The sequence below is a fragment of the Emydura macquarii genome, unplaced genomic scaffold (assembly GCF_026122565.2).
Source record: "Emydura macquarii macquarii isolate MOO-44397 ecotype Brisbane River unplaced genomic scaffold, CSIRO-AGI_Emac_v2 contig_306, whole genome shotgun sequence".
NCBI lineage: Eukaryota > Metazoa > Chordata > Testudines > Chelidae > Emydura > Emydura macquarii.
In genome coordinates, this window is record NW_027130443.1 from 14,770,027 (window position 1) to 14,787,568 (window position 17,542).

Sequence of the window (17,542 nt, forward strand, 5' to 3'; positions counted from 1 at the left end):
TCCTTACCCATGGCTGGAATGGCTCAATTCAACCTGCAAGCAAAAATAATGTTGTCTAGGCCCATAAAATGCCTGTAACCCTAAGCCGGTGCCACCTCAATAACACGCTTACGCTTTTCAACTAGCTGTAGCAATGCCACCAAGTGTCACATGTAACTGCAGTTGAGAGACTTGATAACTGAGGCCAGGGCTCGGCTACAATAGGCTGACAAGAATGCCTTCAGCCTACAAGCATTTAATTTCCAGCCGATACAAGAGAGGGCAGACGTTCATGGATGCAGAACGTCATCCTCACTCCCATGCTTGGGACAGACCTAGTGCAGGCTGGTTGCATTTCATGTAGGTCAAGAGTGCCCAGGGCTTTGGATGGCCCCTGGGAAGTGGACTTGCTTTTAGATCAAAATCTAAATGAAACAAAATATTCTGTAGTTCTCAACTGCAGAGCCCAGATCTGTCAGCTGGAAACCTCCTGAACTAATTAACTCCTGTAAACTTGTTACGTGCCCCCTCTGCAATGAGAGCACGGCACCTTTCACGCATGTGGCTCACTTGTTTAGACCTCAAGGACCAGCCTGCTCTTCCGCACACGCACATGGGACGAGGTGCTGAGCACAGGTGAGCCCTACAGAACTGCCACAGAGGATGCCTACAACCTCCTGCTGGGGGCCAGTGCAGTGCATGGCGCTTCGCATCCATGGCCATTTGATGCCTCTTAACCTTTCCTTCTGGAATCGGAAGAATTCTGGGCTCCTTTCAGAGACGTCACATTATCATTGCTACCAATCAGCAGAGCCCGGTCCCTGCAATATACTTCATTCTTAGCTCTATTTCTTCCCAGATGTGTTAATGGATTCATATGGGAGAAGAAAACCCTAAACAATTACACTGAAATCGCACATCAGGGACGTTTGAATGAATCTCTCTGTTGTATACAGGCTATCAGCGTACACACGCCGTTAAACTGTCCCAGGATTTCCAAGGACTTTCGCTTACTCCGTCATATGATTGCCCTGGACTGCCTCATCTTTAATAAGTAGCAACAGGAACGGAGGTGATATCTCACACTTAGCCACGTCACAAACCTAAATCACGCTGCCTGGCTAAAGCACAGCCAGGGCTGGAAGTTGAGGCAGACCCTCCGAGGACCTGGAGTGCATTAGCTCTTTTGGCCACAGCATTGCACTGGGAGCTCATGTTCAAGTTATTATCCACCAGGACCCCCAATTACTGGCCTCCAGCTCAGATACTATCACTGCCATGAGCGGCTGCTCACCAGGCAAGGCCCAAGGGGAGAGAGGCAAGTTCTGTTTCCAGAACGTGGGGTGCCTAGAACAAGGAAGGAAAAAGAGCCTCTTGTTTTCGTGTCTCCTTTGAAGCAGGCGATCTTGCTCCGAAAGGGACTGGGCAAGGCCCCAAAGGCAGTCAGCTGCAGGGATAGTCAGTCACTGCAGACTGGGCTGGAGGATCGCTTCCAGTCACATGGGTTTAAGTTAAGCCAATGAAGCGTTTTCCTCTAACAGCTGGAGCCAGTCCTGCCTGCCAGAGCCGCTCCAGAAAGAGGCCCACTGCACCTGCACAAGGCGGCCCTCACTCTTCAGTTCTGAAGTGGAACCAGCCATTTGAATCCTGGGAAACACCCCGTGTGTTCCCCTCGTGCCATCCTGGGCTGGGGACCTGGACAGAGGCACAGACTGCAGCCGATAAACTTCTTCAGCCCCACAGCACAACATGTATCCCCTGTATGCATTTCAGACACTCCCGTTCAACACCCAATAAATCAGGCCGGCCGACCAACCGCAGTAAACTCCGTAACGCAGCCAGGACAGCAAGGGATCGCTCGTCAGCAGCATATAGAGAGTCCAGCGCTATAGGCTGGAGAGACCATTTTAGGCAATGTGTGCACAGCCAGACATGAAAAGTTAAGCCCCAGGCTACCTTTGCCGGCGCCTCATTTCTAGTTAGTACCATGGAGAGGGATGAGCCTGGCAGATGCTAGGGGTAGCCAAGCAGCAAGGCCACCCAGACACCTCCCCAGCAAAGAAACGGAGCCGACTGGCTTCATCCAACCTCCAGGAGAAGCGACTGCCAAAGTCGACAGACACCCCACACCCCCGACAGCCTGTGCCAGGGCAGACTGTGGCACACGGGGGTCATGTCACATCAGCCATCTTCACCTAATCCCCATAACACGAGTGGCCGAGAGTCCCTCCCAAACCAGAGTCTCCTACTAAGCCAACAGCAGTATCAGCCACAGACAGCTGGGCAGTACGCATACCAGCGTGGCATTCAGGCAGACGCACCACGTTCTCAAACCAGCCTCTGAAATTGCACGCCCAAATGTCGGCAGGGCAGACAGATGTGCACACAAGACTCAGACAGCGCGGTGTGACCCCATCCTCATTAGCGCAGAGCAGACACTCAGCACCTGCTGAGAAGATTGGTCGTCCTTTGCTGAGTGGGAGGAGTTTGCCTGACCCCCCAGAGGGAATCCCAAAGCATGATTCCCTTCCTACACCTTCAGCTCCCTAACTAACAGCACCGGCGCGAGATGGGCAGGCCAGGGGGGACAGAGTGACCCTGGAGCAACAGCAACAAGCAGGCACCTGTGTGTGAGGGCTGGACACATCCGTGGCCCTGAACGGGGCTGGAGTCTCAGCATTAGGCTCCCCCCCACCAAACCGCCTGCTCTGAGTAGGAATCTGCAGCCTCTGGGCTCAGTGCAGCCACGGGCCCTCTGACAAGACAACCCTGCAAGCGCTTTAGTGGCACAGCTCTAGCGCTGCAGCCGTGCTCCTGGAGTGTAGACGCTTCGACCGACATGAGAACGGTTTTCCGCTGATGGCGTTAATCACCCGTCCGAGAGGCAGAAGGACCTTTCCGTTGGCCTAGCTGCGTCTACAGTGGGGATTAGGTCACATTCCGCAGACAGAGCTAGGTGGGGCTCGTTTCGAAATGCAGACCAGGCCTTGGGCTCTGCGCGTGTCAGGCTTCTGTAAAAGATGCAAGCTCCTCGGGGCAGGCAAGTGCAGTGCTGCAACAGCTGGGGGGAGACACCTCCGGCCTCAGATCCCAGCGGCACCCACCTTTGCTCAGCCCGAGGCTGGAGAGGAGATGACGGAGAGTGACACTCTCAAGAACATTCACTGTTTGCTTTCAGGAAACATTAAGCAGATTAGGAATCAGTTGCTCAACGTGCCTGCGTCTGGCTGGGAACCATAAAAGGTTATTGCTGCAGCGAGTGGCCCGGCAGTGGAATCCCCAGAGCTGAGCTTGTGGGGAAACGTTCAAGTTCCCTTGGCCCGGAAAGGTCCAGACCAGCATCGCTGGGCCTGGCTTTGTTTAAGGCTCAGCCGCGGCCCAGCTTCATGGCCGGCATCCTGCACTGGCGCCGAGCTGCTGTACAACAGAAGGGAAAGGCCACATGGCACAACGAGCCATTGGCACTGCAGAACAGTTTGGGACCCGTGTAAACGTACAGCAGCTAGGAGAGGGCAGGCCTGGGACCTGGGTGAATCTGACACCACTGGAGCCTCTTCCAATCTGTGCCCCGGCTCAGGCTCACTCCCTGGCCCCTGAGCCCCAAGGGCCGGCCGAGGCCAGAGGGCCCATCTCCGGGGGCACGCAGAAGGGCACACAGGCCTGTATCCCCACTCGGTCTGATGACACACAGACAGGGTGGGTGGGTTCCACTCAGCTACAGCAGAGTCTGGGTGTAAGAGTACACAAGGGGTTAAATCCCCACCACTACAGAGGAGTAAAGCCCAGTCAGTGCAGGCCTCGTGCTGCTGCCTCTGACAAACCAGTCCATGTTTCTTTACAGACTGGGCAACCACGTGAAACTGACGTGGACGCTGCACCTGCCTAGGGGTGAGCGCAAGGAAGACAGTCAGGGCTCCTGTGCTCTATTCGCAGCTCTGCCACTGACTCACTATATGACCTTGGGCAAGTCATTGCTCCCTTGCTGGGCCTCAGTCTGTGTCATCCCCTCCCATAAAGTGCAGGGTATCGTAAGGCTCAGCGAATGAGTCAGGGCACCATCCAGGGAGAAAATGTGCTGGAGAAACACGCAAGTGCTGTACGTGCAGCTCAGGTTCGCCACATCTCAGGCATCTTCCTGCTTTTGTTGTTCTAAAAGGCAACCCTGACCCCTGAGACAAGCAGCAGCGACAACACTCGGTGTAAGTGTTCCATGTGCCAGGAGTGGCCGGTCCCCTTTGGAATTTCCCAGGACCCTGAGCAGCAGAGCATGCGCCAGAGCCTCCTGGACACGTGTAACAATGGTACATTTAAGGGAGAAAAAGAAACATCCAGAAGCCATCTCCTGGCCCCACAGCCAACCTGCTACGGGCTGGTTCTCCAGAGCAGTAGCGTTGCAGCCTAAGACAGCTGCAAAGTGAGCAATAAAGCTGCCACTCCTGGAGGCAACCGCTCCATGCTGGAGCAGCCCTTCGCCGGGGCGGGGAGCAATTCCTGAGGGCTGGGCTGGGCTGGGGAGGGGAGATGAGCTGTCTGATGCCGTAACTCACAGCTACACACAGGGGAGTCTGGTGTGAGACCTGCCGAGCGGGGATTTTGCACGGCGTCTCCAGCCGTTCCCGGAGAGGTTGCAGCATGGCTGGAATAACTACTCAGCTGAGCTCCCTGCTCAGCTCCAGAGTGGATCAGTGGCTGCTCTCAGGGCTATGATGATGCTGGCTCTAGCCCAAACCGGGGAGCAGCCGTTGATGGCTGGGGCGCTTGGTGTCAGTGCTCTCACGGAGCTGTGCCCAGGCCTAGCTGGGGGGCTCCCGCACGGCCAGCTGAGACCTAGGTGTTTACACAGACACTAAGTAAACGAACCCACGCACAACTAGCGCGCCAATGCAGGGACATAGGGATGATGTTAATCACTGACTCCAGCTATTCCCACCACTATAGGGAGATAGGCAGGAAGAGGCCCCTCTTGGGTCCCCCCGATCCCTCCTGGGGGCCAGGGCAACGTGGGTCCTGACTGTATATTCGCTAGGACTTTGTCCAGGTTAGTTTCAGTTCTCCCCAGCTCTGATGCTCCCCACCCGGGGAGAGGATTCCTCAGCCAGATGCGGGTCACTGAGCGCCGGTCTCCATTCTCCTTCTCCACGTTGCCTCACTGTGCTGGGGTGTAGCCCCTCAGGACTTCCTCCTCCCTGCAGCAATCACGCTTCAGGCAGTGGGCATGCGGCCACGTGACGTATGTTCAGTGTCACACTCCATCCCCTGAAATCAGGCCCTGAGCCTCCTGATCACTGCGCTCTGAGCATCCTCTGGCCAAGCCCTCACTTGCTCACAGGCTCTGAGGCCTTGCGGACTCTCCAGTTCAGGATTTCTGGCAATGCCTGCTGCAGTTTAACGGGGTTAGTTTCCGGATGTGTGTGCTCACCCCCTTCATGATGCGGAACTGAACACCTGCCCTCCAGTTTCTGAGGCTGCCTTGCCAGCCCTGCTCTGCTCCCAGCTGGAGAGAGACAGAAGAGAGCCCAGTGTCCTTTCCCCACCCCACTGAGGCACCCTCCTTCGTGACCCAAATCCCCTGCCTACACCTCGCAGACCGGCCAGCCATCCAGCACGAGGGGGCAGCCGCTGAGCAGGGGCCAGAGAGTGAAGTGCTGCAGTTGTTCTATAAACCAGCTCCATCTGGGCTATGAGCCTGCGGAGAAGGGCTCCCAGAGAAGCTCCTCCTGGCATCTGGCTCCCTGGCACAGGTGATGTGCTGGGAAGAGCTACATGGGGCAGCCTTTGTTGTTTGCACGGAGGTGGTTAACAGGAGGGCCCCACTAGACGAGCGCTTCGGGCCCACACCACATGGCTAATGGCGGGAATTCTCAGTCACCAGCCAGCAGTCACACACACTGCTTTACTGAGTGCTTCGGGACACCCAGAGACATCTGCATGTCACTGATGGATGGTGTGAGCCTGGCACAAGCTGGGTTCATGACACTGACCAAGCACTTTGGAAGGTGCCATAGAACTTGCGCAGAGGGAAGTGTGGGGATTCAGGTGCGTTTTTAGTCTGGTTCCTCAGTGGCTGGGCGAGCGAAACAGCATCCCCTGCAGTAGCAGCTCAGACCCTGCAAAGCAGAGGTGGAGCTGAGCTGCATCTGCGCGGCTGGTGCACATGAGGAGAGAACAACATGTTCTACGGCCGTGCTTGCTGACCCGTTTGCAGAACACACTGCGCCGCAGGAGGGTGGGGAGGGATGCAGGCGTCAGACGGACACTTTCCATTCCAACCTGGAGGAGCCGTGAGCACCATGAAATCATGACAAGGGCGATTTGCTTCATCTGGAAATTAGCAAAATTCAGCTCTCAGCACTGCTTCAAATCTCCCTGTGCTCCAGCAATTCCAGGTTTAGAAAGGCTTGGTCTGAATCAGGCTCATCCGATTGCTTCCTTTCTGCTTCCTGCCCAGAACGATTCTCTGCATCCCTCAGGTTGAGTCTCACATCCAGCCCGGATCCAGGGCTTGTCCACTCAGGCGAGGGGAATGCTGGGGACAGGCAGGAAGGAAGGGAGCTGGCGGGAGAGGAACCAGGTGGAGGGAGGAGGCGGCGAGCCTGACAGTGCAGAGAAGATACCTGAAATCAGCAGGCCAGGGGCAGTCGCAGGGGAATTGCTGTCTGCCTAGGAAGAGCCAACTCCCCCCATGCCTGCAAACTTCCTGCTCCTCAGGCCTCTGGCTCTAGTGTTGGCTAAAAGCAACACACAGTTTTCAGAACAAGTTACACAGCCTTTGGGGGCTGAGGCCACCACCTCCAAGCCCATGGTCAGTCTCCTCTGTCACCGCTCACGAACGCAGCTAGTCTGTGATTAGCAAAGGGAGACAGGGCCCTAGTCAGCACCACGCGCCAGGCTCCCCAACTCACAGGCTACTCCTGCCAAATGCTGAGGCTTTGTTTGCTCACAAGTTCCAGAGGGGCTCCTCGAACACAGCAGAGGGATCCTCAGCCCCTTGCACACCCGGCCCTGGGAGCTGAGCTCTCAGTGCGCGACACACCCTGCAGTGCTTGCCAGGGCTCACCTGGAGACAGCTGCCTCTATCAACTTTAGGCTTTCCAGCCCTCTGGGAGCAATGAATCAAGCGCATTAGGAAGCCAGGAGGCTGATATTTAACCAATTACCCAGCTGCTAAAAGCACTCAGGGTGCCCTGAGCAGAAGACTAAAGGGCAGGAAAAGCATTAACCAATATTTGCGCAGCATCCCCTCCGGCAAGGAAAGGCTGCTTTCTAAACAAACATAAGCCTCCCTGCCACTGCCAGCCAAACTCCGCCAGCTCTCAGCCTGCTCCAGGTCTGGGGGTCCGTCCTGCTGTGCAACAGTTACCCAGGACCCCAGAGCAGGGCTCAAACAGGCATCCTTTGCCCACGGGCGGGGTGGGGTGGGACGTTACCTCGCTTAAAGGACCATCTCTTCATCCAGCGCTTTGAGAACAACGGCCAGGAGTGGTTCAGCAGCGAGTCTGCCATTTGGGAGTCTTCCGAGCCCCGGTCAGGGATAAAGCCCTCGCAGGAGGCGATGGTGCAGTTGCTGCAAGGCGGAGCACAGCACGGTCTGAGGCAGCTCTGCAGACTCCAGCCCAGGCGCTGCCAAGAGGGGGGAGTGGAGAAGCCAAGTGTTTTGTCAAAGTATCAGCTGATCGAAGAGGCAGCCAGAGGGAAATTCTTGAGCTTTATATCTCCCACCTGCATGAAGGATCCATACATGTTGCCTGCAGCAGCCAGCACAGGCGCCCGGGGGTGGGGGTTACTAGGCTAGGACAGCGTCTGCTCCCCCAGCACCAACACTCCTAACAGGCTTGAAACGAAATACAAAAACAAGCTATTAGCCGGTCGGTAACTTTCCCCTCGCTGGCCAGTTGCTCCCAATTCCAGGCATGGGCATTGACAAATCCCTCAGTGCTGCTGCTGCCGCTGCAAGGGTTCTGGGTCCTCGTTCCATGGACACACAGGATGAAAACCGAGTGCAGGCTGCCTGCTGGTTACGGCTTTGGCTGGCAGCGTAGCTAAGTGCAAAGGCAGAGCCTGAGTGAGTTCCACAGGGAAGGCCTGGGAAGCCGCCCCTCCAAACAAGCCAGCAGCTCTGCACCGTTCTGCAGCAAATCCTCGTCCGGTAGCACCAACAGCAGGGAGAAAGCGCCCCTGGAACAGACTCGTCTTCAGCTCATTTCACCACAGCATCTGACCAGACTGAGGGGCCCCCCATCGCCAAGCTGCTTCAGATGGAATGGGAGACCGGACCCTTCGGCCAGAACCGGAGCGGACCCTTGACTGTGTGCTGGCAACTCAAAGTGGCCCCTGTCCCAGCTGAGGCCCAAACCTTTACCCCACCCCTTGGCCCTGCAGCTCTAGGCTGTCTCCCTGCCGCCCGAGTCTGCTCCCGCGGCTAAGATCGCCATTTCTCAGACCTCCGTTACGTGGCTGACTCTCAGACATACAGGGCAGGCTGGCACAGACCCTATCCCCAGACAGGCCTTGCCCTCCAGCTGCTCTCACCCCAAGTCCACTTCCCCAAGAGGGGCCGTGAGGGAGCCCTGCTGATCTAAGCCTGTGGAGCAGCAGGCACTGGCTGCGGAGGTCTCCTCAGTCCGAGCATTTCCCTCCCCCAGCCACAGCCAGAGCAGCGAGCACAGAGCAGGACGGAGCCCAGGACGGGGCCGAGCCGAGCCAAGTAAAGCTGGGCTGCGGCTGGGACTGGCCTGGAGGAGAAATTGCCTGAGCTGCCGAGAGAGGGCCAGGCCCTGTGACAGGATCACTTGAACCAGCGAGGGATCAGAGGGACCCAGGCGGGCTCCTGAGTCCACAGACACTTCCCCCGGGCTCCGCCAGACTCTCGTGGACCCTGGACGAGGCCTCTCACCCCACCACCGGGCGCAGCCCCATCTGGGGCCCCCACCCCTCTGCCACGGTGCCACGCGTCGCCGCGCCAGTCCAGCCGGGTCCCTCAGGCACGCAGAGTAAGGCTCAGGCCCAGGGTATTTTCCAGAGGGAGGTGGGGTTTCTCCTCCCCTCTGAACCTGTCCTGCAGTCCAGTGGCCCCACGGCGCCCATGCACCCCGCCAGGAGATGGGTCTGGAGGGCTCCCGACCCCTTCGCACAGGGAAAGGGGACGGCAGCCACCTCTGGTTGTACTGGCTAAGTTTAGCATCTCCCAGCCCCCTCCCCGCACCTGCCCTCTGTGGGAGGATCCCGACACGGCAGGGCAGCCTTGAAGGTCTCTGCCGGGAATGCTGCCTCGGCTCAGGACCCAGGGGCCGGCTCTGCCCAAGGGGCTGGCTGCAGCCAGGCCTGGCAGCGGTAGGGGCGGGAGGAGAGCTGGAGCCCGGCATGCCCCAGGACCGGACGCTGGCAGGCCCCTGGAGCAGCACTGAAGCCCCTCGCTTCTACAGGGGCCTGTGCAAAGGAGAGCGGGGTGGGAGGAGGAGGGGCAGGGGCTGCCCGTGGCCAGTCAGGCAGCGTCTGGCATGGGGCCGAGTGCAGGGGAGCAGGAACCCTGAGTCACGGCCGCCCCGTTGCCCAGTGTCTGGGGGTGACTGGTTCTCCCACATCAGGGTTTCCGAGGGCCAGGCCTCTGCGCCATGGGACGTGCGGTGCTGCCACCTGGCGGCTGCCACCTGAGCCATCGCGCCCCATGTGTCACCTGCGGCAGGTCCCAGAGAACAACAGGCCAATCCACTCAGGGCGCACGTGCCCCAGGGCAGGGACCACCCCCGTGCCAGGGAGCCGCGCGGGCAGGGGGAGCAACACAAGGGCAAGACAGGCAACGTCGAGGAAAGGCCAGCGCGGGGCCCATCCTCTCGCCCCGGTGCAGGCTGCAGTCCACTGCTGGCTGGGGGGGTCAGGAGCTACCGCGAGGAGGCCAGACACACCCGCCAACTGGGACCTCGCCCTGCTTTGGAGACAGGGGCAGCTGCAGCATCTGCCCAAACCCCAGCTCCTTCTCCAGCCCAGCCGCACTGGGACGCCTCCCACCGCACGACCTGCTAACACCAGGCACTTCAGTACCTGAACCAAGAGCATCTTCCCCCCAGTGGCTGGCCCCAGCCAGTGCCCCCTCCACAGAGCGGGGCCCCACGTGACAGCCACTGCCCTCAACCTCTCCCCCCTCGCCCCACACATCTCCCCCGCTCGGCCTGCAGCCCCACATCCCAGGAGCCCTTGGCCAGTCCTTGCAGCAAGACTCCAACGGGGGGAAGTGAGTTACGAAAGCCCGTGACGCAGCCCTTCTGCCCCGCAGCGAGTCGCGTCTCTGGCAGGCCAGTGCAGCCATCAATCAATGACCCAGGGCCCGGGGTGGGGGACGAAGCCCATGCACATGACTTACCCAGGAGGTGGGCGGCCTCTCCCCAGCAAGCCGTGGCTGCAGTCTCCTCACCCCATGCCCCCGGCTTCTGACAGGTGCTGGGACAAGACACAGCGTCCAGGCTCATCTCCCCGGGACAGCCGTTGTGGCTCAATCAGCTTGCCACTTCCCTTTCCTGAGTCACAAACAAACCCGCCCCTCCCGGGCCCAGACAGAGGAGATCGGTTGCTTGCAGACACCTGCTGGGTGACATACAGGAGAGGCCCAGAAGCCCCCCGGGGGTGCCCAGGGCGGCAGCTCACAGCACAGCCCAAGTCAGCAGTGGACGTGTGGCCAGTGACCGCCACAAATGGCTTCCTGTTCTGCTCAAAGAGAAACCACGTGGCACTCGCCTGCACACAAGCGCTCAGCACTCCGCGGCAGGCAGCAAGGCCCGAGGGAAGGTTGCCTTATGCTTTCCAGCACCGCATCCTTGTGCTCTTTTCTCTGGAGCACGGCCGTGTCGCTGTGGGCTGCTGCCGGGCTGTGGAGCATGGTCTGCACGAAGCCCTGCGCAGCCCGCAGTGTGCCATGAACGCAAACAGGAATGCCAATTGCAGACAGAGCCTGCAGCCGGGGAAGAGGGGGGATAGTGCAGTGCTGCAGCATGCTGTACAGCACCTGGCGCTGTCTAAATGTGGACAGATAGTCACACCAGCAGGACAGACCACCCTCTGCTCACCAAGCAAGCGGGGGGAGTCGGATGCTACAAGGACTCTTTCCTCGTCTGGGCACCAGGCTGGCTGCAAGCCTGAATGGACCCACCGCCCCTGGCAGCTGGATAGCTGAAGGGCTGAGCTGCGCCCTCCCTCTGGCAGCGGGTCCCAGGAGAGGTAAAGTCGGGGGCCCCCCCGCACCACTGTCCAGCTGGCTGAGGCAGCCCTGCTCTGGGCCCTGCAAGCCCTTTGACAGGTGCTGCCACATGGAGGTTTCTGGATCAAATCCACCAAGGGCAAGATTTCAGGATCCTTCCTGGCATAGCCTTGCAACCTACCTGATGTGAGCATCGCGTTGGGCTGTGTCCAGCCCCAGCCCTAATCAGAACACGCGTCATTCGTGCTCCAATTACTCAGGCTGTGGCTGTGGCAGTGCTTGGAAGAGCTGTCACCCTCTGCTCCAGGAAACCATCAGGGTGAGTAGGAATTAAGGTTTAATTCCTCTGCAGGTTGCAAGACCCTGAGCTAAGGAGCGCCCCACACTGGGCAGGGTGCCCCAGCCTCGGGGGAGGCGAGGCAGCCTCAGCTCAAGCAAGGAAGGGACGTTGCCTTCTGTCTGCATTGCACCTAGCAAGCTGCAGCTGCTGCTGTGTATAAACAGCCCCAGGCAGTGAGAGGCCAGGGTGCCCCAAAGGTCAGGGAATGGGGAACCCTCGCATGCCCTGGCCCTTTCCTGGGACAGTTTGTTGGGAGTTTCTTAGGCCAAACAGTCACCTTTGCTCTCTCCTGCCCTCACTTGCCTGGCATCACCCCCTGCCATGCACCTGCTCCTGCTCCGCCCCGCGGGAGAGCGCTCAGCCGACTCCAGCGTGCGCAGTGAGCTGCATGAGCACTATGGCGTCCTGCTCCAGACTGGGGGTGCAACCTGCTACTGCAGCACAGAACATCTTAGCAAGAGGAGCATCGGCTATGTAGCCAGGTGCCGTTAGCCTCCCGCTCCCTGTTGTACATTTGCTGCCCCCTTCCCCCCGCCCAGCGCCAACCTCTCCCTCCTGCCCAACCCAGCAGCTTGCACCACTTCAGAAGCAGTTGCCCCACATCCCTAGTGCAGTAGGGGCATGAGCAGCTTCTCTGGTGTGACGCTGGCTGGGATGATGCCCAGGAAGGTCTGAGAATGGCTGTGTTTGTGCTCTGCCCTAGGGCAGCTTCACACATTTGTCCCTCCAGCCTCTAGGACCCCATCTGGCCACAGCGCGCTCCCTTTTCCCCTGGATCCCCCCGTGCCGCATCGAGCCTCAGCTCTTAGCGCGTGCTGCAAGTCTGTGTTTTCAAAAGCACACTTTGCTGCCTGTTAATCCTCTGCAGATAGGGCTGAGCGAAAAGACCTTCCCCCATCCCACCCAGCCTGCAGCTAGACAGACAAGCAGACCCACGGACACAGCTTAGGAGGACATTGACTCTGAAGGCTAATGATGACAATTTAAAACATCAGCATCATTCATTAGTGCGCAGATTGCCATTTCAGAAAGAAACATTCAGATTCTGTGGGCACTAGCCCCGGGCTACCAGTGCATCTCCCCACCGGACCCACGCGTTTTCCTCTCCCCCCATACATACATTTGCAGAAGCCCTCCTCGCTCCTCGCAGCAGCTAGGGAAGTGTGTGTGTGTTTTGAAAGTGAGGGGCAGCGCTGTGTCTGCGGAACCATCGGCTGCAGACGTTTGCAGTGTCAGTGTCTCAGGTCCGGCCCAGGGCCCCGTGATCCCGACAGGCGCCTCTCAGCAGAATGCAGTTCTGCTTTGCGACGTGCTGAAACAGGAAGGGTTGGCAAGCACTGTCCTGCAGCTACCGAAACCCCCGAGACAAAGCCATGGGATCCTGAGGCCAGAGAGCAGCAGGAGGCCGAGGGTTGCTCTCCTGGGCATACAGCTGCTGACTATGGCTGGGGAGATGCAGCACGTTCAGGGTTTTTAATTGCACCCAACAGATTGGTGGGAGCTGTGGCCCAGCCAGCCCCTCCTGTTCTAGGGGTAAATGTTTTCACTAGGACCCTGCCTCCCAGCCAGCACGCCTGCGATACCTACAGACTGCCTCTGCTGCGCACTTGCCTGGGAAAGCACGTCAGCGCAGGCGGCTCTGTTCACATGCTTCTCAGGCCAGTGCTACGGGGTGAGGCCCTCGGTGGTGGCGCCTGCAGCTGCTCTTTTTAAAGCAATCCCCACGCTGCCGGGGCTCTGCGTTTGCCCCCACTGGCCATTGCCAGCAGCGGTGCTGCTTAGCGGAGGTAGCAATGGGAGCAGCACTAGTGTAGACAGTGCCAGTATGTTACTAGCATGGAGGGAGCAGACAGAGCTCCAGGGACAACAGCTGGAGGCAGGCCCCTGTCCTCAGGAACAGGCTGGTGTAAGCACAGCCTGGGCACTGCAGCATCCGGCTCTGCAGGCCACCTGCTGAGTCTCTCACGGATTAACCATTTGGTCTGAAGACCTTGTGCAAGAGGCACTGTAGCACTGACTCTGCCCTGTCCAGGAACCACGAGAGCCACGGACTAGATTCCATGCAGAGCCTCATCAAGGAGACAGGGGATTTCACCAGGGAAGAAGCATGAACCTGACAGATCTGGGTCTAGTGCCTCCCTGAATTCCCAGTAACAAGCAATGGGCCTGAACCAAAACCTAGGAGCCCAACAGCGCTGAACTTGGAGAAAGCCCCCAACCAGCTACGAGCGTCAAACCCGGCTCCTGTGTCTAACGAGCCTGCGTGACACCGAAGAGCCTGAAGGTTTGGTGCTGAGCTCAGTGGCTGAGTCCCGGGGGACATGTGCACACCACCTGATGTGGTTCTGATGCATTGCTGCAGTCAGGCCAGATCACACGGCTGTCGTAGTTTAAGCAATACATAGCCGAGTCTGAAATGTGGCTGAGCTATTTCAAGCTATTTCATGTGAGGTCTGTATTCGGTCCCATGACCTGGTGCCAACTCGCAGCCAGCGGCACGAATACGAAGGGGGCTCTCCCCTTACTGTGAGAAGCACTAGATGGCATCAGCGCAGCACACATCTCGTTTAGCCCTTTACCTTCTCTCTTTCCGTATATCCTGCTGGACTCCAGCATGGGCAGGGAGGGAAACAAGCATCAAATGCCACAAGCTGCCCCCGCATTTTGTATCGGTCTGAAGGGAACAGAAACCTGCGGGCGAGGAGCCAGCTGTTCTGTCATCCTGGGTCACGCAGCCAAGACAGTCACAACTGCAAGTGCAGAAATTGCGACCCCTTCGCAGAAGAGTGATAGGACACGTTCCCGATCTCCCAGCAAACGCCAGCTGGGACTGGGGACCGTGCAGAACAGCAGCCGCACGGATGGGACAGCTGGCATTGTGGGGAGCGAAGCTGCACAAATGGGCACCATGACGCAGGCTCTCAGTAAAAGCAAAGGAACGTGGCACTACCAGAGATGGGCCAGGCAGGGACAGCCATGAGATGAGCTAGGTCATAGCACGGAGAGGCTCTGCCCTTGGGCAGGAAGGAGCACCCAGCCATGCTGGGTCCTGAGAGCCACGTCTGCCATTGGCCGCCTGCAGAGAGGGTGCTCCCGGCTCGGGTAGTGTGATGGATTTGGGGTGCTCTGCAGCAGGACGGGGGGGCTAAGTGGATGCAGAGTGTTCTGCTTGAAGCCTTTAGCAACCCCTCAGCAAGCCACATTCATGGTGCTGGTGCAGCACACGATAGGCTGGGCAGAGCAGGCAGGACTGAGCAAGTCTGAGTACGCTGCCAGGCCAGGGGAGTCCAGAGGCGCTGTGCTAGGAGGCTGATGTGGCAGGCACTAGCACGGATCAGAACAGCTGCCTGTACCTGGAGCCAGGAACCACTGACCTTGGCCAGCACATGGGACATGGGGACATTTTCCCACCTACCTGGGAACAAACAGGCATTAATAAACAGCTGGCAGCAGGAACGTGAGAAAGCAGCCTCCTCCCAATGAGCACTGCCGCATCCCTCAATGGGGATGGCAGCCCCTCAATCCCGGGCTGATCAGTGGAAGTGATTCCCAGTGGCCAGGGCCAGCAAACATCTGCTGCACATCAGGCAAGAGTCTCCTCTGGATAAGCCAGCAGGTGAAGATGCAGCTGGTCCAGCCAGCAATTTTAGCTGGGCGCTGATTCCGGTCCAGACCGGACCGTCCAGTGCACTGTTCAAGCATGAGTGGTGACAAAGCTGGAATGGCTGTGAGGGAAGGGGCAGGTCAGCTGCTGCCTGTCACTCACACCTGTTCTGAACCCAGTTCATTGTCAGCCAGGCCTCCTGCCAGGACAGGAAGTCCCTGTCTACGCAGGGCGAGCATTGGCTGCTAGTCAGTTGCCACCTTTGCTTGTGATACAAGAGCAAGGGGACAGTCGAAGTTTAAATAACTGATAAAAGGCAGCACTTTGTTTCTTTACATCATGCACAATTAGCCTCTGGAACTCACTGCCACAGGGTCTGGCTGAGTCCCAGAGGTTAGCAGGATTCAGATGAAAATGAGCCTTCCTTGTGGGGGTAACGAGAACATCTGCAACCACATGATGGGACAGAACCTTGTGAGGACAAACAGTCCTGGCTTAGGACATAAGCAAGCCTCTAACAGGGTTTGAGGAAACACTTTACCTTTCAGGTTCTCTCTAGTTTTCCATTCTGCTACCATCTTCAGAAGAGTCTGGCACAGGACAGGATGAGCCTTTGGTCTGACCCAGCCCACAGCCACTCCTGTGGCTTTGATGTGGGGTTGTTCCTTGTTCCCTTTGCTCCCCACCATCACTGGCTTCCCTCATTTTTCAGGATTGGACTTTACTTGCTTAATGTATAAATAACCATCTCCTAACCCACAGCCAGCAATGCTCAGGGTGGGGTGGGAGGGACGATGCAAAGTATCAGAGGCAAGGGGGCAAATTCAAAACCGACCTAAGGAAATAGGTTTCCATACAATGTGAAGTTAGTCTGTAGAACTCACTGCCACAAGAGGTCATTGTGGCCAAGAACGGAGGAGGATTAAAAGCATGATTGCACGTAGTGTTGACAAAGATCTGTCTGCGCTGCACGGGTCAGCTGACTAGGGCTCGTGGGGCTCTGGCTGTGGGGCTAAAATTGCAGTGTACACATTTGGTCTCAGGCTGGAGCTGCTAATAAAGCTACAGGCCAGACAGTGTCAGGCTGCTGCTGTGCTGTGCACAAGCCCGTCTCTCCTGCCTGTCTCAAGGCCCAGCTCTCCTGCTCAGATTGCACAGGGATGGTGGAACCATCTGCGGTTGCCATGGGAAGATTCTTCCTCAATCGCTTGCTATGATCTATAGAAAAAGCCACCCCAGCCCTGACCTTGAGAGGCTTCCAAGGAGATCAGCCAGTGTTGGATGAATCGTTAGCAGAGCTGCAGCTCCAGTTTTCCACTCTGCTCAGTTTGGAGTCACGCTGCTGGTATGAAGCACGTTTTCCTTTCGCTGTCACGCAGTTGTGTAAACAGCCCTGATCTCCAGGAAAAGCCCATTGTCAAAGAGCCCGAGGCATCTGTCTGGGCTGAGTGAATTCTGGGGGGGGATTAGCGGCAGCCATAGCCCAGTGGCTGGAAAAGGTGCAGAAGAACCATGTTGAATTGCCTGGAGAGATCTGGATGGTTCCCGTTCCATTCTTGCTTCAGAAGACGGGATTTACCTATTCAATGGTCTGCATTAACTGGTGGCATCTAACACCATGGATGTCACCCCCCCACTCCCCGCCTGCCTCCCACTCACCCCAGGATAGCCCTGACGCAGGGCAGGGCTTACAGAGTGCTGAAATGTCCAGCAATGCAGAGCATTCACCGCTCCAGCAGAAGTCAATGGGCAGTGCAGGTGCTCAGCAGACCCATAATCCTTAGCGCACAAGCTCCTTCCCAAGCAGGATTTCTCCTGTTTTGAAGAAGATATGAAAATGTGTGGATCACGACCAGCACCAGCTGGCTAGGACAGCACAGGGAAGAGATGTCCTAAGTACTTGACATCTAGTCCTTTTGGGAGGGGGAACTGAGTGAAAAGCAGTTCAGGTCCTTTGCTTTCCCTCAAACCAACCTTTAGTGGTTTGATATGGTTTCTTGGTTTTTAAAACGTTCATCTCACACTTGCTGCTTTCTGATAGGCCAGATGAACAGCACAGGAGGCTGACTGACCTTAGAGGGGAAAACGCTGTACAAACACTACACAAAAGGCTGGTGAAAGCATGCAGCGAACAAACTGGAAACAGTTTCCCTCCAGTCTTTTGGTTCTAGCCATCTTAGGGGTCACTTGTAATAACAGCAGGTAAAACATTTTCAGGTGGCTTACTTTTTAAAAGTTGAGGCCATCCCCTTTACTAGCCTACTGGACGAGGGGCGGAATAGAGATGGCTGTATTTGCTGGTTGCAGTCCAGACTGGTAATCGAGAGCAGGGTGAACTGCAAGGAGATTCAGAAGGCACTGACAACTAGGAAATTGGGTAACAAAATAGCAGATGAAACTCACAGTAGCTAAATTCAAGATAATGTCCCAG

General features: G+C 57.5%; 1 protein-coding gene across 1 annotated transcript in view; it reads right to left on the reverse strand.

The window, feature by feature from the left end:
- LOC137162474 (uncharacterized) overlaps window positions 1-15,800 on the reverse strand; it is a 30,733-nt gene extending 14,933 nt beyond the window's left edge. The window contains exons 1-4 of the mRNA XM_067562342.1: window positions 15,653-15,800; window positions 14,861-14,922; window positions 10,764-10,921; window positions 7,407-7,543 (exon numbers count right to left, since the gene is read on the reverse strand). Coding sequence (XP_067418443.1) covers window positions 7,407-7,543; window positions 10,764-10,921; window positions 14,861-14,922; window positions 15,653-15,800 — 505 coding nt within the window. The remainder of the gene's footprint in view (window positions 1-7,406; window positions 7,544-10,763; window positions 10,922-14,860; window positions 14,923-15,652) is intronic.
- Window positions 15,801-17,542: the final 1,742 nt, after the last annotated feature.